Source organism: Ranitomeya imitator, chromosome 1 (assembly GCF_032444005.1).
Source record: "Ranitomeya imitator isolate aRanImi1 chromosome 1, aRanImi1.pri, whole genome shotgun sequence".
In the NCBI taxonomy this organism is placed as follows: domain Eukaryota; kingdom Metazoa; phylum Chordata; class Amphibia; order Anura; family Dendrobatidae; genus Ranitomeya; species Ranitomeya imitator.
The window spans coordinates 1,048,644,233-1,048,667,701 of NC_091282.1; the positions used below are offsets into that span (position 1 = coordinate 1,048,644,233).

Consider the following 23,469-nt stretch of genomic DNA (forward strand, 5'->3'; position numbering starts at 1 on the left):
TGCTTTAGTTATTCGGACCGGCCATAGTGTAAAGCCCCCGTCTCACATAGCGAGATCGCTAGCGAGATCGCTGCTGAGTCACAAGTTTTGTGACGCAACAGCGATCTCAGTAGCGATCTCGCTATGTGTGACACGTAGCAGCGATCAGGCCCCTGCTGTGAGATCGCTGGTCGTGTCGGAATGGCCTGGACCATTTTTTGATCGTTGAGGTCCCGCTGGGCAGCACACATTGCTGTGTTTGACACCTTACCAACGACCTCGTTGGCAGGACGTCCCATTGAATCATCATGAAATAGCATCGTTCTACAGGTCGCTACAGGTCGCTACAGTTCGCCGCATCGCTGCTGCGTCGTTGGGGAGATCGCACTGTGTGACATCTCACCAGCGACCACATAGCGACGCAGCAACGATCCCTGACAGGTCGTATCGTTGTCGGGATCGCTTAAGCGTCGCTATGTGTGACGGGGCCTTAAGGCTCGGGTGTTCATGTAAAGCTGCATGAACCAGTTAACTGCCTAAGTATGTAGCAGTACAGACACAGAGGGCTATTAACTGCATAAAGTGAATGAGAACATGATGCGAGGAACCTGTTTTTTTTTGTTTTTTTTATATAAATAGGCCACACAGGGATCGTTAGGTTAATGCATTGAGGCGGTAGGCCAATCTGAACAAATGAGTTTTTTAGGGTACGCTTAAAACTGTGGGGATTGGGGATTAATCGTATTAACCTAGGTAGTGCATTCCAAAGAATCGGCGCAGCACGTGTAAAGTCTTGGAGACGGGAGTGGGAGGTTCTGATTATTGAGGATGCTAACCTGAGGTCATTAGCGGAGCGGAGGGTACGGGTAGGGTGGTAGACTGAGACCAGAGAGGAGATGTAGGGTGGTGCTGAGCCATGGAGTGCTTTGTGGATGAGGGTAGTAGTTTTGTACTGGATTCTGGAGTGGATGGGTAACCAGTGTAATGACTGGCACAAGGTAGAGGCATCGGTGTGACGGTTGGTGAGGAATATGATCCTGGCAGCAGCATTCAGGACAGATTGGAGTGGGGAAAGTTTGGTAAGAGGGAGGCCGATTAGTAGAGAGTTACAATAGTCCAGACGAGAATGAATAAGTGAAACAGTAAGAGTTTTTGCAGAGTCGAAAGTAAGAAAAGGGCGAATTCTAGAAATGTTTTTGAGATGCAGGTAAGAAGAGCGAGCCAGTGATCGAATGTGGGGGGTGAATGAAAGGTCAGAATCAAGGATGACCCCAAGGCAGCGGGCATGTTGCTTTGGAGTAATGGTGGAACCGCACACGGAGATGGCAATGTCAGGCAAAGGTAGGTTAGTAGAGGGAGAGAACACGAGGAGTTCAGTTTTTGACAGGTTCAGTTTCAGATAGAGGGAGGACATGATGTTAGAGACAGCGGTAAGACAATCACTGGTGTTTTCAAAAAAGGTCGGCGTGACAACAGGAGAAGAGGTGTATAATTGGGTGTTATCAGCATAGAGATGGTACTGGAAACCAAATCTACTGATTGTTTGTCCAATAGGGGCAGTATACAACGAGAAGAGGAGGGGGCCTAGGACTGATCCTTGAGGTACCCCAACAGTAAGGGGAAGGTGAGAGGAGGAGGAACCAGCAAAACATACAGTGAAGGATCGGTCAGAGAGATAGGAGGAGAACCAGGAGAGAACGGTGTCCTTGAGGCCGATGGAGCGGAGCATAGTGAGGAGGAGCTGATGATCCACAGTATCGAATGCTGCAGAGAGATCCAAGAGAATTAGCATGGAGTAGTGACCATTAGATTTAGCTGTTAGTAGGTCATTAGAGACTTTAGTGAGGGCAGTTTCAGTAGAGTGTAAAGAGCGGAAGCCAGATTGAAGAGGGTCGAGAAGAGAGTTATCTGAGAGATAGCGGGTAAGACGGGAGTGGACCAGGCGTTCGAGGAGTTTAGAGATGAAGGGAAGATTAGAGACAGGTCTATAATTAGCGGCACAGTTTTGATCGAGGGATGGTTTTTTAAGTAATGGATGTATGATGGCATGCTTAAATGAGGAGGGAAAAATACCGGAAGTGAGGGAAAGGTTGAATATTTTTGTTAGGTGAGAGGTGACAGCCGGAGAAAGGGACTGGAGGAGATATGACGGAATGGGGTCACTGGTGCAAGTGGTCGGGCGACAAGATGCAAGGAGCCTGCTTACTTCTTCTTCTGTAACTGCTTCAAATTCAGAGAGTGAACTAGATGCAGTGGGGGAGGGAGGACAGTGCATGGTATGAAGAGATTGGGAGATGATTTCCTGTCGAATGTGGTCAATTTTTTCTTTGAAGTAATTGGCCAGATCGTCAGCACGGAGATCCGTGGTTGGGGCCTGCTCTCTTGGGTTGAGTAGGGACTGGAACGTGTCAAAGAGACGTTTAGGGTTATTGGACAGGGAGGTGATGAGGGTGTTGAAGTAGGTTTGTTTGGAGAGGTGAAGGGCAGAATTGTATGTCTTTAGCATGAACTTATAATGGATGAAATCTTCGGGTAGATTAGATTTTCTCCACAGACGTTCTGCGCACCTGGAGTACCGCTGCAGGAAACGTGTTTGCAGAGTGTGCCACGGTTGTTGCCGTCTGTGCCAAGTTGTTTTATGTATAGGAGGAGCAGCTTCATCCAGAGCACTTTGCAGGGTTTCATTGTAATGCTTCAGAGCAGAATCAGGACATGAGATGGAGAAGATTGGGGCCAATGAGGACTGCAAGTAATTCATAAGTTTCTGGGTGTTAATGGCCTGTATGTTTCTATAAGTGTGGAAAGTGGGGGTGACCTGAGCGGGATGGCAGTTCTTGATAGAGAATGAAAGAAGGCTGTGGTCAGAGAGCGGGAGAGGGAAGTTTGTGAAATCATTCACTGAGCAAAGCCGGGAGAAGACCAAGTCGAGGGAGTTTCCATCTTCATGTGTTGGAGAGTTAGTATGCTGCGAGAGGCCGAAAGAGGAGGATAGAGATAAAAGGTGAGAAGCAGATGGGGAGAGGGGAGAGGCAATGGGGATGTTGACATCACCGCTCTGCTTTCCGGCCGCTGTGCTCACAGCCAGTACAGGAGGAGTGCAGAGAAGCAGAGCGCCGGGGACAGACAGCGTCAGGTAAGTATGTAGTGTTTGTTTTTTTTTACTATTAGGATGGTAACCAGGGTAAACATCGGGTTACTAAGCGCAGCCCTGCGCTTAGTAACCCGATGTTTACCCTGGTTACCGGCATCGTTGGTCGCTGGAGAGCTGTCTGTGTGACAGCTCTCCAGCGACCAAACAGCGACGCTGCAGCGATCCGGATCGTTGTCGGTATCGCTGCAGCGTCGCTTAATGTGAAGGGGCCTTAAGACAAAATTAGGACTCCTCACAGCTATAGCAGCCTAAATGCACTACCATAGCCTGTAGTGTTTGCCGACTTGTCTCCCATGAAGAAAAACTGGGACATCATTAGTCAGCATTTGTGAAGGGAGCTGTCAACACCTTATTTAAATCAAGAGGTTTTGAACATTTTTTCATTGTTTGCATATCATTAACATGTCTAACAATCCTGTGATTTTCACAACTTTTCCTTCTTATACTGTATATTATTATTATTTATTTATACAGCACCATTAATTCCATGGTGCTGTACATGTAAAAACGGGTTACATACAGGGTTATAGATATCGTTAACAGTAAACAAATTTACAGTGACAGACTGGTACAGAGGAAAGAGGACCTTGTCCTTGCAGACTTACATTCTTCGGGATAATGGGAAAGAGACTGGAGGTCGGTGTGCTCCAGCACTGGTGAGGCGGCAGCTCGGGTGGTTGGTGAGGCGGCAGCTCGAGTGGTTGGTGAGGCGGCAGCTCGGGTGGTTGGTGAGGCGGCAGCTCGGGTGGTTGGTGAGGCGGCAGAATGGTTATTGCAGGCTTTAGGCTTCTTGAAGAGATGGATTTTCAGGTTCCGTCTGAAGGATCCGAGGGTGGTGGATAGTCGGACGTGTTGAGGCATGGAATACCAGAGGATTGGGGATATTCGGGAGAAATCTTGGAGGCGGTTGTGTGAGGAACGAATAAGTGTGGACGAGAGAAGGAGGTCTTGGGAGGATCGAGGATTACGTGAGGGAAGATACTGGGAGATTAGATCAGAAATATAGGGAGGGGACAGGTTGTGGATGGCTTTGTAGATCATTGTTAGTAGTCTGAACTGGATTCATTGGGGAATTGGGAGCCAGTGGAGGGATTTGCAGAGGGGTGAAGCAGGGGAGTAGCAAGGAGAGAGGTGAATTAGCCAAGCGGCAGAGTTGAGGACAGACTGGAGTGGTGCAAGGGAGTTAGGGGGGAGGCCACAGAGGAGGGTGTTGCAGTAATCGAGGCGGGAGATGATGAGGGCATGCACAATAATAACAATAATAATCTTTATTTATATAGCGCCAACATATTCCACAGGCTGGACCACGGTGAGTCATTGGACGTGGTATATCTCGATTTTTCCAAAGCGTTTGATACCGTACCGCACAAGAGGTTGGTACACAAAATGAGAATGCTTGGTCTGGTGGAAATTGTGTGTAAATGGGTTAGTAACTGGCTTAGTGATAGAAAGCAGAGGGTGGTTATAAATGGTATAGTCTCTAACTGGGTCGCTGTGACCAGTGGGGTACCGCAGGGGTCGGTATTGGGACCTGTTCTCTTCAACATATTCATTAATGATCTGGTAGAAGGTTTACACAGTAAAATATCGATATTTGCAGATGATACAAAACTATGTAAAGCAGTTAATACAAGAGAAGATAGTATTCTGCTACAGATGGATCTGGATAAGTTGGAAACTTGGGCTGAAAGGTGGCAGATGAGGTTTAACAATGATAAATGTAAGGTTATACACATGGGAAGAAGGAATCAATGTCACCATTACACACTGAATGGGAAACCACTGGGTAAATCTGACAGGGAGAAGGACTTGGGGATCCTAGTTAATGATAAACTTACCTGGAGCAGCCAATGCCAGGCAGCAGCTGCCAAGGCAAACAGGATCATGGGGTGCATTAAAAGAGGTCTGGATACACATGATGAGAGCATTATACTGCCTCTGTACAAATCCCTAGTTAGACCGCACATGGAGTACTGTGTCCAGTTTTGGGCACCGGTGCTCAGGAAGGATATAATGGAACTAGAGAGAGTACAAAGGAGGGCAACAAAATTAATAAAGGGGATGGGAGAACTACAATACCCAGATAGATTAGCGAAATTAGGATTATTTAGTCTAGAAAAAAGACGACTGAGGGGCGATCTAATAACCATGTATAAGTATATAAGGGGACAATACAAATATCTCGCTGAGGATCTGTTTATACCAAGGAAGGTGACGGGCACAAGGGGGCATTCTTTGCGTCTGGAGGAGAGAAGGTTTTTCCACCAACATAGAAGAGGATTCTTTACTGTTAGGGCAGTGAGAATCTGGAATTGCTTGCCTGAGGAGGTGGTGATGGCGAACTCAGTCGAGGGGTTCAAGAGAGGCCTGGATGTCTTCCTGGAGCAGAACAATATTGTATCATACAATTAGGTTCTGTAGAAGGACGTAGATCTGGGGATTTATTATGATGGAATATAGGCTGAACTGGATGGACAAATGTCTTTTTTCGGCCTTACTAACTATGTTACTATGTTACTATGTTACTATGCTTTACAGTTTAACAGTTTCAAACACAACAGTCATAAGTAACAACGTTAACAATACAATAAATAAAGTGAAACAAGAGTTTTAGTAGATTGTGGGCTGAGGAAGGGACACGGATTCTGGCAATATTTTTGAGTTGGAGGCAACAGGAGGTGGCAAGAGTTTCAACGTGTGGTTTGAAGGACAGGGCAGAGTCGAGAGTTACCCCGAGGCAGTGAATTTCAGGTGTGGGAGAGAGCGTTATGCCGTTTACCATATATATTACCGTATATATACACTAAATATACACACACATACAGAGAAAAACAGATATAGATAGATAGATAGATAGATAGATACAGTGGGGCAAAAAAGTATTTAGTCAGTCAGCAATAGTGCAAGTTCCACCACTTAAAAAGATGAGAGGCGTCTGTAATTTACATCATAGGTAGACCTCAACTATGGGAGACAAACTGAGAAAAAAAAATCCAGAAAATCACATTGTCTGTTTTTTTATCATTTTATTTGCATATTATGGTGGAAAATAAGTATTTGGTCAGAAACAAAATTTCATCTCAATACTTTGTAATATATCCTTTGTTGGCAATGACAGAGGTCAAACGTTTTCTGTAAGTCTTCACAAGGTTGCCTGTTGTGAGTTTCGTTTTTTGGGCTCCCTCTGGTGGTTACTGATGGTACTGGGTGATTTGTGTTCTGCTGTCTCTGGTGTCCACCTGTTCTATTAGGATTTGGGAGTTTCCTATTTAACCGGGCTTTCTTGTCATTTCCCCGCCGGCTATCAAGGTTATCAGAGTGTTTTGTTACCTCAGCTTCTGGCTTCAGTAATCTTCAGGACAAGCTAAGTTTTGATTTTCTTGTTCCACGTTTTGCTTTATTTTTGTCTTGTCCAGCTTGCATATAATTGTCTCTTTGCTGCTTTTTGCTTTAGTGGGCTGTAATTGCTCCTCATGTTCCATGAGTTGGAACATAGTAACATAGTAACATAGTAACATAGTTAGTAAGGCCGAAAAAAGACATTTGTCCATCCAGTTCAGCCTATATTCCATCATAATAAATACCCAGATCTACGTCCTTCTACAGAACCTAATAATTGTATGATACAATATTGTTCTGCTCCAGGAAGACATCCAGGCCTCTCTTGAACCCCTCGACTGAGTTCGCCATCACCACCTCCTCAGGCAAGCAATTCCAGATTCTCACTGCCCTAACAGTAAAGAATCCTCTTCTATGTTGGTGGAAAAACCTTCTCTCCTCCAGACGCAAAGAATGCCCCCTTGTGCCCGTCACCTTCCTTGGTATAAACAGATCCTCAGCGAGATATTTGTATTGTCCCCTTATATACTTATACATGGTTATTAGATCGCCCCTCAGTCGTCTTTTTTCTAGACTAAATAATCCTAATTTCGCTAATCTATCTGGGTATTGTAGTTCTCCCATCCCCTTTATTAATTTTGTTGCCCTTCTTTGTACTCTCTCTAGTTCCATTATATCCTTCCTGAGCACCGGTGCCCAAAACTGGACACAGTACTCCATGTGCGGTCTAACTAGGGATTTGTACAGAGGCAGTATAATGCTCTCATCATGTGTATCCAGACCTCTTTTAATGCACCCCATGATCCTGTTTGCCTTGGCAGCTGCTGCCTGGCACTGGCTGCTCCAGGTAAGTTTATCATTAACTAGGATCCCCAAGTCCTTCTCCCTGTCAGATTTACCCAGTGGTTTCCCATTCAGTGTGTAATGGTGATATTGATTCCCTCTTCCCATGTGTATAACCTTACATTTATCATTGTTAAACCTCATCTGCCACCTTTCAGCCCAAGTTTCCAACTTATCCAGATCCATCTGTAGCAGAATACTATCTTCTCTTGTATTAACTGCTTTACATAGTTTTGTATCATCTGCAAATATCGATATTTTACTGTGTAAACCTTCTACCAGATCATTAATGAATATGTTGAAGAGAACAGGTCCCAATACCGACCCCTGCGGTACCCCACTGGTCACAGCGACCCAGTTAGAGACTATACCATTTATAACCACCCTCTGCTTTCTATCACTAAGCCAGTTACTAACCCATTTACACACATGTTCCCCCAGACCAAGCATTCTCATTTTGTGTACCAACTTCTTGTGCGGCACGGTATCAAATGCTTTGGAAAAATCGAGATATACCACGTCCAATGACTCACCGTGGTCCAGTCTATAGCTTACCTCTTCATAAAAACTGATTAGATTGGTTTGACAGGAGCGATTTCTCATAAACCCATGCTGATATGGAGTTAAACAGTTATTCTCATTGAGATAATCCAGAATAACATCCCTCAGAAACCCTTCAAATATTTTACCAACAATAGAGGTTAGACTTACTGGCCTATAATTTCCAGGTTCACTTTTAGAGCCCTTTTTGAATATTGGCACCACATTTGCTATGCGCCAGTCCTGCGGAACAGACCCTGTCGCTATAGAGTCACTAAAAATAAGAAATAATGGTTTATCTATTACATTACTTAGTTCTCTTAGTACTCGTGGGTGTATGCCATCCGGACCCGGAGATTTATCTATTTTAATCTTATTTAGCCGGTTTCGCACCTCTTCTTGGGTTAGATTGGTGACCCTTAATATAGGGTTTTCATTGTTTCTTGGGATTTCACCTAGCATTTCATTTTCCACCGTGAATACCGTGGAGAAGAAGGTGTTTAATATGTTAGCTTTTTCCTCGTCATCTACAACCATTCTTTCCTCACTATTTTTTAAGGGGCCTACATTTTCAGTTTTTATTCTTTTACTATTGATATAGTTGAAGAACAGTTTGGGATTAGTTTTACTCTCCTTAGCAATGTGCTTCTCTGTTTCCTTTTTGGCAGCTTTAATTAGTTTTTTAGATAAAGTATTTTTCTCCCTATAGTTTTTTAGAGCTTCAATGGTGCCATCCTGCTTTAGTAGTGCAAATGCTTTCTTTTTACTGTTAATTGCCTGTCTTACTTCTTTGTTTAGCCACATTGGGTTTTTCCTATTTCTAGTCCTTTTATTCCCACAAGGTATAAACCGCTTACACTGCCTATTTAGGATGTTCTTAAACATTTCCCATTTATTATCTGTATTCTCATTTCTGAGGATATTGTCCCAGTCTACCAGATTAAGGGCATCTCTAAGCTGTTCAAACTTTGCCTTCCTAAAGTTCAATGTTTTTGTGACTCCCTGACAAGTCCCCCTAGTGAAAGACAGGTGAAACTGCACAATATTGTGGTCGCTATTTCCTAAATGCCCGACCACCTGCAGATTTGTTATTTTGTCAGGTCTATTAGATAGTATTAGGTCTAAAAGTGCTGCTCCTCTGGTTGGATTCTGCACCAATTGTGAAAGATAATTTTTCTTGGTTATTAGCAGAAACCTGTTGCCTTTATGGGTTTCACAGGTTTCTGTTTCCCAGTTAATATCCGGGTAGTTAAAGTCCCCCATAACCAGGACCTCATTATGGGTTGCAGCTTCATCTATCTGCTTTAGAAGTAGACTTTCCATGCTTTCTGTTATATTTGGGGGTTTGTAACAGACCCCAATGAGAATTTTGTTACCATTTTTCCCTCCATGAATTTCAACCCATATGGACTCGACATCCTCATTCCCTTCGCTAATATCCTCCCTTAAAGTGGACTTTAGACAAGACTTTACATAGAGACAAACCCCTCCTCCTCTCCGATTTTTACGATCCTTTCTAAACAGACTGTAACCCTGTAAGTTGACTGCCCAGTCATAGCTTTCATCTAACCATGTCTCGGTTATTCCCACTATGTCAAAGTTACCTGTAGATATTTCTGCTTCTAGTTCTTCCATCTTGTTTGTCAGGCTTCTGGCGTTTGCGAGCATGCAGTTTAGAGGATTTTGTTTTGTTCCAATCTCCTCACTGTGGATTGTTTTAGAAATGTTCTTACCTCCCTTCAGAGTATGTTTTCCTGGGTCGTCTTTGTTCGAGTCTAATGTTTTTCTTCCCGTCCCCTCTTCTTCTAGTTTAACGCCCTCCTGATGAGTGTAGCGAGTCTTCTGGCGAATGTGTGTTTCCCAGGTTTGTTGAGGTGTAGTCCGTCTCTGGCGAGGAGTCCATCATACCAGTAATTCACACCGTGGTCCAGGAATCCGAATCCTTGTTGTCTGCACCATCGTCTTAGCCAGTTGTTTGCATCAAGGATCCTGTTCCATCTCCTGGTGCCATGCCCGTCTACTGGAAGGATAGAAGAAAAAACTACCTGTGCATCCAGTTCCTTTACTTTCTTCCCCAACTCTTCAAATTCCTTGCAGATTGTCGGTAGGTCCTTCCTTGCCGTGTCATTGGTGCCAACATGTATCAGAAGAAATGGGTGGACGTCCTTGGAGCTGAAGAGCTTTGGTATCCTATCGGTCACATCCTTGATCATCGCACCTGGAAGGCAGCATACTTCTCTTGCAGTTATGTCCGGTCTGCAGATGGCTGCTTCTGTGCCTCTCAGTAGTGAGTCTCCCACCACCACCACTCTTCGTTGCTTCTTGGCTGTACTTTTTGCTGTCACTTGTTGCTGTGTGCCCTTTTCTTTTTTGCTTGCTGGTATTGCTTCATTCTTAGGTGTGCCATCTTCATCCTCTACAAAGATTTGATATCGGTTCTTCAGTTGTGTGGTTGGTGATTTCTCCATGGTCTTCTTGCTTCTTTTGGTCACATGCTTCCACTCATCTGCTTTTGGAGGTTCTCTGACACTTTTTTCACCTTCTGTGACCAGTAGAGATGCTTCTGTTCTGTCTAGAAAGTCTTCATTCTCTTTGATGAGTTTCAAAGTTGCTATTCTTTCTTCCAGACCCCGCACTTTTTCTTCTAAAAGGGCCACTAGTCTACACTTCTGACAGGTGAAATTGGATTCTTCTTCTGGTCGATCTGTGAACATGTAGCACATGCTGCAGCTCACCATGTAGGTTGTCACATCTGCCATGTTGCTCCTAGATCCTGCTGACTTGCTGTGTGTTTTCCTTCTTGTGTAATCTACTCAGCCAAGCTCTCTTGCAATAATGTCCTACAGGCAAAAATTCGCGCGCCGTAAGGCGAGCGGTTTGGTGATGCTTTCGAAGCAGCTGGTCCCGGCTGTACCCAACGATCTTCTAGCTTAGGGAGACTTCGCTTCTCCCAGAAGGCACCTGGAATATGCAAATTAGCCTCCTGAAGCTTGAATCCCTGGTTTGGTGATGCTTTCGAAGCAGCTGGTCCCGGCTGTACCCAACGATCTTCTAGCTTAGGGAGACTTCGCTTCTCCCAGAAGGCACCTGGAATATGCAAATTAGCCTCCTGAAGCTTGAATCCCTGGTTTGGTGATGCTTTCGAAGCAGCTGGTCCCGGCTGTACCCAACGATCTTCTAGCTTAGGGAGACTTCGCTTCTCCCAGAAGGCACCTGGAATATGCAAATTAGCCTCCTGAAGCTTGAATCCCTGGTTTGAACATGAGTTCAAGTAATTACAGGATGGGTTTTTGAAGGGTTTTTTGCTGACCGCGCAGTTTACTTTTGTATCCTCTGCTATCTAGTTTTAGCGGGCCTCATTTTGCTGAATCTGTTTTCATACTGTGTATGTGCCTTCCTCTCATTTCACCGTCATTATATGTGGGGGGCTGCTATTTCTGTGGGGTATTTCTCTGGAGGCAAGAGAGGTCTGTGTTTCTTCTAATAGGGGAAGTTAGATCTTCGGCTGGTGCGAGACGTCTAGGATCAACGTAGGCACGTTCCCCGGCTATTGTTATTTGTGTGTTCAGGTTTAGGGTCGCGGTCAGCTCAGGTTCCATCACCCTAGAGCTCGTTGGTGCTTGTCCTTTTGTGATTCCCTGCCATTGGAATCATGACAGTATAGCCGGCCAAAATGTTTGGGCTGAAGTAGGAGGAAAAGTAGTCTGAGGAAGTTTTTTTTTTTTTTCTCTCCTCTGAGGTTGCTGCCTAGCCTTAATTGCAGCCAGGCTGATTTTTTTTTTTTTCCTCCTCTTAATCCTTGAATGGCTCTGACCTTAGCTGTTTATCATGGACGTCCAGAGTTTAGCTTCCAGCTTGAATAATCTTGCTGCTAAGGTTCAAAATATACAAGATTTTGTTGTACATGCTCCTATGTCTGAACCTAGAATTCCTATTCCAGAGTTCTTTGCTGGAGATAGATCTAGTTTTCTGAATTTTAGGAACAATTGCAAGCTGTTCCTTTCTTTGAAATCTCGCTCTTCTGGAGACCCTGCTCAGCAGGTTAAGATTATTATATCTTTCCTGCGGGGTGACCCTCAAAATTGGGCATTTGCATTGGCACCAGGGGATCCTGCGTTGCTTAATGTGGATGCGTTTTTTCTGGCATTGGGTTTGCTCTATGAGGAACCTAACCAGGAGATTCAGGCTGAAAAAGCTTTATTAGCTCTCTCTCAGGGGCAAGATGAAGCAGAAATATATTGTCAAAAATTTCGGAAATGGTCAGTGCTTACTCAGTGGAATGAGTGCGCCCTGGCTGCAAAGTTCAGAGATGGCCTTTCTGAGGCCATTAAAGATGTTATGGTGGGGTTCCCTGCGCCTACGGGTCTGAATGAGTCTATGACTATGGCTATTCAGATTGATCGGCGTTTACGGGAGCGCAAACCTGTGCACCATTTGGCGGTGTCTTCTGAACAGGCACTTGAGACAATGCAATGTGATAGAGTTCAGTCTAGAAGTGAACGGCAAAACTATAGGCGGAAAAATGGGTTGTGCTTTTATTGTGGTGATTCAGCTCATGTTATATCAGCATGCTCTAAACGCACAAAAAAGGTTGATAAGTCTGTTGCCATTAGTACGTTACAGTCTAAGTTCATTCTGTCTGTGACTCTGATTTGCTCATTATCATCCATTTCCGTCGATGCCTATGTAGATTCAGGCGCTGCCCTGAGTCTTATGGATTGGTCATTTGCCAAGCGATGTGGGTTTAGTCTTGAGCCTCTGGAAGTCCCTATTCCTTTGAAGGGAATTGACTCTACACCTTTAGCTATGAATAAACCTCAGTACTGGACACAAGTGACCATGCGTATGACTCCCGTTCATCAGGAGGTGATTTGCTTCCTGGTATTGTATAATTTACATGATGTTCTAGTACTTGGTCTGCCATGGTTACAAACTCATAATCCAGTCCTTGACTGGAAAACAATGTCTGTGTTAAGCTGGGGATGTCAGGGGGTTCATGATGATGCACCTCCGATTTCTATCGCTTCATCTACTCCTTCTGAGGTTCCTGTATTTTTGTCTGATTATCGGGATGTTTTTGAGGAGCCTAAGCTCAGTTCGCTTCCTCCTCACAGGGATTGCGATTGTGCTATAGATTTAATTCCTGGTAGTAAATTTCCTAAAGGTCGTTTGTTCAATCTGTCAGTGCCAGAGCATACTGCTATGCGGGATTATGTTAAGGAGTCCTTGGAAAAGGGACATATCCGTCCATCTTCGTCCCCTTTGGGAGCAGGTTTTTTTTTCGTGGCCAAAAAAGATGGGTCCTTGAGGCCTTGTATAGATTATCGTCTTTTGAATAAGATTACCGTAAAATATCATTATCCTTTGCCTTTGTTGACTGATTTGTTTGCTCGCATTAAGGGGGCTAAATGGTTCACTAAGATTGATCTTCGGGGTGCGTATAATCTTATACGAATAAAGCAGGGTGATGAGTGAAAACCGCATTTAATACGCCTGAGGGCCATTTTGAGTATTTGGTAATGCCTTTCGGACTTTCTAATGCTCCTTCAGTCTTCCAGTCCTTTATGCACGATATTTTCCGTGAATATCTGGATAAATTTATGATTGTGTATTTGGATGATATTTTGGTTTTTTCTGATGACTGGGAGTCTCATGTTCAGCAGGTCAGGAAGGTGTTTCAGGTCCTGCGGGCTAATTCCTTGCTTGTAAAGGGCTCAAAGTGTCTCTTTGGAGTCCAGAAGATTTCTTTCTTGGGGTATATTTTTTCCCCTTCTACTATTGAGATGGATCCCGTCAAGTTCGGGCTATTTGTGACTGGACGCAGCCTGCATCTCTTAAGAGTCTGCAGAAGTTCTTAGGCTTTGCTAATTTCTATCGTCGTTTTATAACTAATTTTTCTAGTGTTGTTAAGCCTTTGACGGATTTGACTAAGAAGGGTGCTGATGTTGCTGATTGGTCTCCTGCGGCTGTGGAGGCCTTTCGGGAACTTAAACGCCGGTTTTCTTCTGCTCCTGTGTTGCGTCAGCCTGATCTCTCGCTTCCTTTCCAAGTTGAGGTTGATGCTTCCGAGATTGGAGCGGGGGCGGTTTTGTCACAGAGAAGCTCCGATTGCTCGGTGATGAAGCCATGTGCGTTCTTTTCTAGAAAATTTTCGCCCGCTGAGCGGAATTATGATGTGGGTAATCGGGAACTTTTGGCCATGAAGTGGGCATTTGAGGAGTGGCGTCATTGGCTGGAGTGTGCTAGACCGTGTGGTGGTCTTGACTGATCACAAAAATCTGATTTACCTGGAGTCTGCCAGGCGTCTGAATCCTAGACAGGCTCGTTGGTCACTGTTTTTCTCTCGTTTCAATTTTGTGGTTTCATACCTGCCAGGTTCAAAGAATGTGAAGGCGGATGCTCTTTCTAGGAGTTTTGTGCCTGACTCCCCTGGAAATTCTGAGCCCACTGGTATCCTTAGGGATGGGGTGATGTTGTCGGCCGTCTTCCCAGACTTGCGACGTGCTTTGCAGGAGTTTCAGACGGGTAAACCTGATCGTTGTCCGCCTGAGAGACTGTTTGTTCCGGATAATTGGACCAGTAGAGTCATCTCCGAGGTCCATTCTTCTGCTTTGGCAGGTCATCCTGGAATATTTGGTACTAGAGACTTGGTGGCCAGGTCTTTTTGGTGGCCTTCCTTGTCGAGGGATGTGCGTTCTTTTGTGCAGTCTTGTGAGGTTTGTGCTCGGGCTAAGCCTTGCTGTTCTCGAGCCAGTGGATTGTTGTCACCTTTGCCTACCCCGAAGAGGCCTTGGACGCACATTTCCATGGACTTTATTTCGGATCTCCCTGTCTCTCAAAAAATGTCTGTCATCTGGGTTGTGTGTGACCGCTTTTCTAAAATGGTTCATCTTGTACCCTTGCCTAAGTTGCCTTCCTCCTCTGAGTTGGTCCCTCTGTTTTTCCAGAACGTGGTTCGTTTGCATGGGATTCCGGAGAACATCGTTTCTGACAGGGGATCCCAGTTTGTGTCTAGATTTTGGCGGACGTTCTGTGCTAAGATGAGCATTGATTTGTCCTTTTCGTCTGCATTCCATCCTCAGACGAATGGCCAGACGGAGCGAACTAATCAGACCTTGGAAACTTATTTGAGGTGTTTTGTTTCTGCTGATCAGGATGACTGGGTTACCTTTTTGCTGCTGGCCGAGTTTGCCCTTAATAATCGGGCTAGTTCTGCTACCTTGGTTTCTCCTTTCTTTTGTAATTCGGGGTTTCATCCTCTTTTTTCCTCTGGTCAGGTGGAGCCTTCTGATTATCCTGGAGTGGACATGGTGGTGGATGGGTTGCATCGGATTTGGAGTCATGTGGTGGACAATTTGAAGTTGTCCCAGGAGAAGGCTCAGCAGTTTGCTAATCGCCGTCGCCGCGTGGGTCCTCGACTTCGTGTTGGGGACTTGGTGTGGTTGTCTTCTCGTTTTGTTCCTATGAAGGTCTCTTCTCCTAAGTTCAAGCCTCGGTTCATCGGTCCTTATAGGATCTTGGAAATTCTTAACCCTGTGTTGTTTCGTTTGGATCTCCCGGCATCGTTTGCTATTCATAATGTGTTCCATCGGTCGTTTTTGCGGAGGTATGAGGTACCTGTTGTTCCTTCGCTTGAGCCTCCTGCTCCGGTGCTGGTGGAGGGAGAATTGGAGTATGTTGTGGAGAAGATCTTGGATTCTCGTGTTTCCAGACGGAAACTCCAATATTTGGTCAAGTGGAAGGGTTATGGTCAGGAGGATAATTCTTGGGTGGTTGCCTCTGATGTTCATGCTGATGATTTGGTCCGCGCTTTTCATAGGGCTCATCCTGGTCGCCCTGGTGGTTCTCGTGAGGGTTCGGTGACCCCTCCTCAAGGGGGGGGTACTGTTGTGAGTTCTGTTTTTGGGCTCCCTCTGGTGGTTACTGATGGTACTGGGCGATTTGTGTTCTGCTGTCTCTGGTGTCCACCTGTTCTATTAGGATTTGGGAGTTTCCTATTTAACCGGGCTTTCTTGTCATTTCTCCGCCGGCTATCAAGGTTATCAGAGTGTTTTGTTACCTCAGCTTCTGGCTTCAGTAATCTTCAGGACAAGCTAAGTTTTGATTTTCTTGTTCCACGTTTTGCTTTATTTTTGTCTTGTCCAGCTTGCATATAATTGTCTCTTTGCTGCTGGTTGCTTTAGTGGGCTGTAATTGCTCCTCATGTTCCATGAGTTGGAACATGAGTTCAAGTAATTACAGGATGGTTTTTTGAAGGGTTTTTTGCTGACCGCGCAGTTTACTTTTGGATCCTCTGCTATCTAGTTTTAGCGGGCCTCATTTTGCTGAATCTGTTTTCATACTGTGTATGTGCCTTCCTCTCATTTCACCGTCATTATATGTGGGGGGCTGCTATTTCTGTGGGGTATTTCTCTGGAGGCAAGAGAGGTCTGTGTTTCTTCTAATAGGGGAAGTTAGATCTTCGGCTGGTGCGAGACGTCTAGGATCAACGTAGGCACGTTCCCCGGCTATTGTTATTTGTGTGTTCAGGTTTAGGGTCGCGGTCAGCTCAGGTTCCATCACCCTAGAGCTCGTTGGTGCTTGTCCTTTTGTAATTCCCTGCCATTGGAATCATGACAGTTGCCACACACTGTTGTTGGTATGTTGGCCCATTCCTCCATGCAGATCTCCTCTAGAGCAGTGATGTTTTTGGCTTTTCGCTTGGCAACACGGACTTTCAACTCCCTCCAAAGGTTTTCTATAGGGTTGAGATCTGGAGACTGGCTAGGCCACTCCAGGACCTTGAAATGCTTCTTACGAAGCCACTCCTTCGTTGCCCTGGCGGTGTGCTTTGGATCATTGTCATGTTGAAAGACCCAGCCACGTTTCATCTTCAATGCCCTTGCTGATGGAAGGAGGTTTGCACTCAAAATCTCACGATACATGGCCCCATTCATTCTTTCATGTACCCGGATCAGTCGTCCTGGCCCCTTTGCAGAGAAACAGCCCCAAAGCATGATGTTTCCACCACCATGCTTTACAGTAGGTATGGTGTTTGATGGATGCAACTCAGTATTCTTTTTCCTCCAAACACGACAAGTTGTGTTTCCACCAAACAGTTCCAGTTTGGTTTCATCAGACCATAGGACATTCTCCCAAAACTCCTCTGGATCATCCAAATGCTCTCTAGCAAACTTCAGACGGGCCCGGACATGTACTGGCTTAAGCAGTGGGACACGTCTGGCACTGCAGGATCTGAGTCCATGGTGGCGTAGTGTGTTACTTATGGTAGGCCTTGTTACATTGGTCCCAGCTCTCTGCAGTTCATTCACTAGGTCCCCCCGCGTGGTTCTGGGATTTTTGCTCACCGTTCTTGTGATCATTCTGACCCCACGGGGTGGGATTTTGCGTGGAGCCCCAGATCGAGGGAGATTATCAGTGGTCTTGTATGTCTTCCATTTTCTAATTATTGCTCCCACTGTTGATTGCTTCACTCCAAGCTGGTTGGCTATTGCAGATTCAGTCTTCCCAGCCTGGTGCAGGGCTACAATTTTGTTTCTGGTGTCCTTTGACAGCTCTTTGGTCTTCACCATAGTGGAGTTTGGAGTCAGACTGTTTGAGGGTGTGCACAGGTGTCTTTTTATACTGATAACAAGTTTAAACAGGTGCCATTACTACAGGTAATGAGTGGAGGAAAGAGGAGACTCTTAAAGAAGTAGTTACAGGTCTGTGAGAGCCAGAAATCTTGATTGTTTGTTTCTGACCAAATACTTATTTTCCACCATAATATGCAAATAAAATGATAAAAAAACAGACAATGTGATTTTCTGGATTTTTTTTTCTCAGTTTGTCTCCCATAGTTGAGGTCTACCTATGATGTAAATTACAGACGCCTCTCATCTTTTTAAGTGGTGGAACTTGCACTATTGCTGACTGACTAAATACTTGTTTGCCCCACTGTAGGTAGGTAGGTAGATAGATAGATAGATAGATAGATAGATAGATAGATAGATAGATAGATAGATAGATAGATGATAAATAAAAATAGAAACACAAGCAGAACTCCATTAAATGAGAACTCTTTGTCATTTGGCAACATTTTGGTTTCACAGCAGAGTAGGCTGGAGAAAGGTTCTGTTGTGGACCCAAAAGTTTCCCACATGGGCTAATAAAGAGTTATCCACAATTTGCACATTTATATTGGAGTGTTGCTTATTTTTCTATTTTTATCTTCCTGGACCTGTGGGTTTGTATCCAAAAAGCCTTGTACTTATTATATATATATATATATATATATATATATATATATATATATATATATATATATATATATATATATATATATATATATATATACAGGTCCTTCTCAAAAAATTAGCATATAGTGTAAAATTTCATTATTTACCATAATGTAATGATTACAATTAAACTTTCATATATTATAGATTCATTATCCACCAAATGAAATTTGTCAGGTCTTTTATTGTTTTAATACTGATGATTTTGGCATACAACTCCTGATAACCCAAAAAACCTGTCTCAATAAATTAGCATATTTCACCCATCCAATCAAATAAAAGTGTTTTTTAATAACAAACAAAAAAACCATCAAATAATAATGTTCAGTTATGCACTCAATACTTGGTCGGGAATCCTTTGGCAGAAATGACTGCTTCAATGCAGCGTGGCATGGAGGCAATCAGCCTGTGACACTGCTGAGATGTTATGGAGGCCCAGGATGCTTCAATAGCGGCCTTAAGCTCATCCAGAGTGTTGGGTCTTGCGTCTCTCAACTTTCTCTTCACAATATCCCACAGATTCTCTATGGGGTTCAGGTCAGGAGAGTTGGCAGGCCAATTGAGCACAGTAATACCATGGTCAGTAAACCATTTACCAGTGGTTTTGGCACTGTGAGCAGGTGCCAGGTCGTGCTGAAAAATGAAATCTTCATCTCCATAAAGCATTTCAGCCGATGGAAGCATGAAGTGCTCCAAAATCTCCTGATAGCTAGCTGCATTGACCCTGCCCTTGATGAAACACAGTGGACCAACACCATCACTGACTGTGGGTACTTGACACTGGACTTCAGGCATTTTGGCATTTCCTTCTCCCCAGTCTTCCTCCAGACTCTGGCACCTTGATTTCCGAATGACATGCAAAATTTGCTTTCATCAGAAAAAAGTACTTGGGACCACTTAGCAACAGTCCAGTGCTGCTTCTCTGTAGCCCAGGTCAGGCGCCTCTGCCGCTGTTTATGGTTCAAAAGTGGCTTTACCTGGGGAATGCGGCACCTGTAGCCCATTTCCTGTATACGCCTGTGCACGGTGGCTATGGATGTTTCCACACCAGACTCAGTCCACTGCTTCCTCAGGTTCCCCAAGGTCTGGAATCGGTCCTTCTCCACAATCTTCCTCAGGGTCCGGTCTCCTCTTCTCGTTGTACAGCGTTTTCTGCCACATCGTTTCCTTCCAACAGACTTACCATTGAGGTGCCTTGATACAGCACTCTGGGAACAGCCTATTTGTTGAGAAATTTCTTTCTGGGTCTTACCCTCTTGCTTGAGGGTGTCAATGATGGCCTTCTTGACATCTGTCAGGTCGCTAGTCTTACCCATGATGGGGGTTTTGAGTAATGAACCAGGCAGGGAGTTTATAAAAGCCTCAGGTATCTTTTGCATGTGTTTAGAGTTAATTAGTTGATTCAGAAGATTAGGGTAATAGGTCGTTTAGAGAACCTTTTCTTGATATGCTAATTTATTGAGACAGGTTTTTTGGGTTATCAGGAGTTGTATGCCAAAATCATCAGTATTAAAACAATAAAAGACCTGACAAATTTCAGTTGGTGGATAATGAATCTATAATATATGAAAGTTTAATTGTAATCATTACATTATGGTAAATAATGAAATTTAACACTATATGCTAATTTTTTGAGAAGGACCTGTATATATATATATATATATATATATATATATATATATATATTTTAATAACCTTAAGTGATAGTTGTTGGATGAGTCTATGTTATACTCTTGGCGTGCAGCGGTACCGCGCTCTTTTCACTTACTTACCTCTTACTCCTAAGCACAGAAATGTATTAATATTAATGGAAATGATCCTTGTATACGGATCTTAGTTGCTTAAATGTATAAGTGACAAGGCAGGAAGTTTCACAATTCCAGAATCCCCTAAAATGCTGTTAGTACTTAATCAGGTATTGAATCAAATCGCACTGCACGTTTATGACCAATAATTTTCTAAGTGAAATATTCTTACAGCACCCTACATGGTTAGCTGGCTGTGAGAATACTGACGTTGATGTTTTCTTTAACGAGTGACATGTACGTTGAGGATATATGACTCAACATCATCTTTTCATCCAATTATAAAGTTTAAATTGACGTTCTGATGAATGGTAAATCACTTTGTGAACCTTTGCAATTTTACAGATGCCCTGCATGATGAGTGCCATTGAGAAACATCAGTCTCTAATTTAGCCGTAAGTTTTCTTCTAGCCACATTAGGCCTAACTGACTTAACCAGAATGTTTAGTCTCTTGTACCAGTGCTTGTTTTGGTGCCCTTAGCTTGAAAGCACACAGTAATTAGATTTTGAATGCAATTAGGGAATGTTTACTTTTATCTACTATTGGATTATTCGGGAATCATTAGAAATGGCATCAGAGGACAGGTCAGGGTGTAACCTGAAAAGCTCATTGACAGAATGAAAAGAGCTTCTTCACATTACAAAAAGCATCTGTGTTCAGCACCCTGTGGTGCAAGTTAGCAATGCAAACAGTGAGTCTGTAGAGAAGAATGCAGGTGAACATCTATAAGGTGCATACACCCTACATGTTATTTGAGCTAATGGAGTACAGACCAGCAAACAACTTAAGTATTCAACACTCTGACCAGTAAAATTCCCCCCCAAGCAGAAGAGATAGGCTTTCTCAAATGTAGATTCTTATCTATATATTTACAATAATATACACAGAGAAACCTGTTTTTGGATTCTTATAAGACATGTTGTGAGTCTCCTCATCTAAAATAGTCTTGGCTAAAGTGAACATGGGTGGAGTGGTCACTCATCATGTTTGAGCAGAAGTCTCTCGGTCATGGCACACATAGGACCTAAAACGAGTACTTTATATTGGTCAGATATCATTAACCAGAATTGCTAAGATGTGGTCATTCACATGCATCCACACACAGCTCATATTGGGTTACATTTCTCTTATCTAGTTACCTTATCAGTCTGTAAGCTCACAGCGGCACCGTATCTGCAGAAAGTCACAAAATGCTCACAGTTGTCCCACAGCAAACTATAAGATGTGGCTCCCACAAGTTTCTCAGCCCTCTGAGCCACTTCTTCGTTAGATAGAGGATCGTTTTTAAAATGTCGGTCCATGTCGTTAACTAATATAATTGAACCGTAAGCAAAATCGGTCACGTTGTCCACTCTCACACTAGCCATTTTAGCGAGCACTCCAGCTATCAATCTCTTGTTAGTCACAACCTTCTCAACGTGAGCCTTTTCACAAGTCAAAGCTGGAAGAATATCTGGAATTAAATGTGCAACTCGATTGTTTCCAAGGTAGATGCCGAAATGGACGAAGAGAGTGCGTGGAACTTCTAGAAGATCACCTCTTCTATAGAGCGATGTTTCATACACTTTACCATTTTTATCAGTTAGAGGAACGCACTTTGGATTTGCTCTCACAAAGAAGAATATCTTGTCCAAAAGAAATGACAGTACATCCAACAGTGGATTTTTCATCTTCAGAAGTTGCTTGCTGATTTATCAGTGGCTTTAATGAGCTCACATTCTTAGCAAGTCCAATACTTTCTCATGGCTTGTGGGTTGGGACCTGTGCTTTATACAGCTTAGTAGGATTGGTTGAAATGTAGGCAGCTCTTTCAAGACTGACACTTCATTTTTAATTAAGGAATAAATATATGCCTATGACTCGTGTACAATTAACACTTGAAAAGCTATGGAAGTCAAACAGTAGATGCCACATGTTACAGTCTGTTTCTGTCCACCATCTTTACAGTAAATATGAAGACAAACAGAAATCTTCATCCCTAATAAATAAAACCATACTAGACGTAAATGCTATCAATTCCTGGTTAAATACCAGCTATTGTACATGATAACACATACTACAAGCGAATAACGTGCCTTCATATAACTGCTCTTAAAGGAATCCTGTCAACCCTGAAAACACTATTTAACTGCAGATATGGGGTTAATTTGCACATAAATAGAATTACAATGCTGCCGGGCCGCCTTACTAGAAGTAAGGCTACCGGTAAAAAAATAATTTATTTCCTCATGGAGGCTGCCGGCTGTACAGTGCATCTGTCCACAGTGACATGTCAATCAAAATGTCAGGACGTAGCCAATCTGTGCAGCCAGCGGCAACTAGAAGGAAATCATTTTTTTCTTTTCTGCACATTCAGTGTGGCAGCAAGGTAGCATTGTGACGCTCTTCATCTGCAGATTAACCCCATATCTGCAGCTAAATAGCATTTTCAGAGGTGAGAGGTTCCCTTTAAATCGCTTGTCATCATGTAAAGTCATTATTTGGCAATTGTTCACCTATAGCCAAGATGCATTGACCAAGAAGAATTACACACCATGAACTCTCTTATGTTCTACATAGATACACAGAATATGCACAAAGTATAAAAAGTTGCATTGAACAGTAGCTAATAAAAATACAAGTGTGTTTCAATAAAGCTATAATGTATTAATGCTTAATTGCATTATTCCTATGTAGTGTTGGAATAGATTCTTATTTCAATAGAAGTGTTTAACAGAGAAGCACCACTCATAGACCAAAAAATCCAGATTCTCCTAAAGGAACCTGTGGGTGTAATGGTAGAAATTTATCACAATAAGGCCATGTGCACACCTTCAGTATTTGCTCAGTATTTTACCTCAGGATTTGTAAGCCAAAATCAGGAGTGCAATAGAAACACGTCACCAATTCTGCATTTATCACCCACTCCTGGTTTTGGCTTATAAATACTGAGGTAAAATACTGACCAAATACTTAACGTGTGCACGTGGCCTGAACAGGATGCATGGCCATTGTGGGCCGTTTACGTCTAAACCTTGCCTTATGCCTCATACTCACAACACAGTCATGTGTGCAAGGCTGTACGGAGATAAATTGGATGGCACCGTATCGGGAGGTGCTTTCATCTGAAATCAGAATATATCAGGATTAAGTCACTAGAGCAAATGCAATACGTACAGTATATGAAAGACTAAAATCTCAATCTGCCACCACATTACATTGGAGGTAGATGACGGTACAGTAGGGCGCAGTAGTTGAAATTGAATAATGCTGTATTATGGCGCCATACAACTGTACGTACGGTATGTGTTACCCAGGGCTGTAATATGACCAAATGCATTATGCCTTAAAGTAGCACCAAGTGTAACATCCCTTTAATGCACCAAACCATGAGACATTATATTACCACTGAGCCGGCTGTGCGTCTGCCCACATGTCTCTTCTTTCTCTGTGTCCCTTCTTTCCTCGTGTATGTATCTTCTTTATAAGGAAACATTTTGCCGTGTAATAGTTGGACTTTGCTTCACACCATAAAGTGTATCAGATACCATCAC

The 23,469-nt window shown here is 43.5% G+C and overlaps 1 protein-coding gene across 3 annotated transcripts in view; it reads right to left on the reverse strand.

Annotated features, from left to right (window-relative positions):
* The window catches only part of LOC138656831 (lecithin retinol acyltransferase-like), a 76,886-nt gene extending 55,201 nt beyond the window's left edge, over positions 1-21,685 (reverse strand). For all 3 annotated transcript variants that reach the window (XM_069744106.1, XM_069744105.1, XM_069744107.1), the window contains exon 1: positions 21,076-21,685. In XM_069744106.1, coding sequence (XP_069600207.1) covers positions 21,076-21,606 — 531 coding nt within the window. In that variant the 5' untranslated portion in view covers positions 21,607-21,685. The remainder of the gene's footprint in view (positions 1-21,075) is intronic.
* Between the last annotated feature and the right edge of the window lie 1,784 nt (positions 21,686-23,469).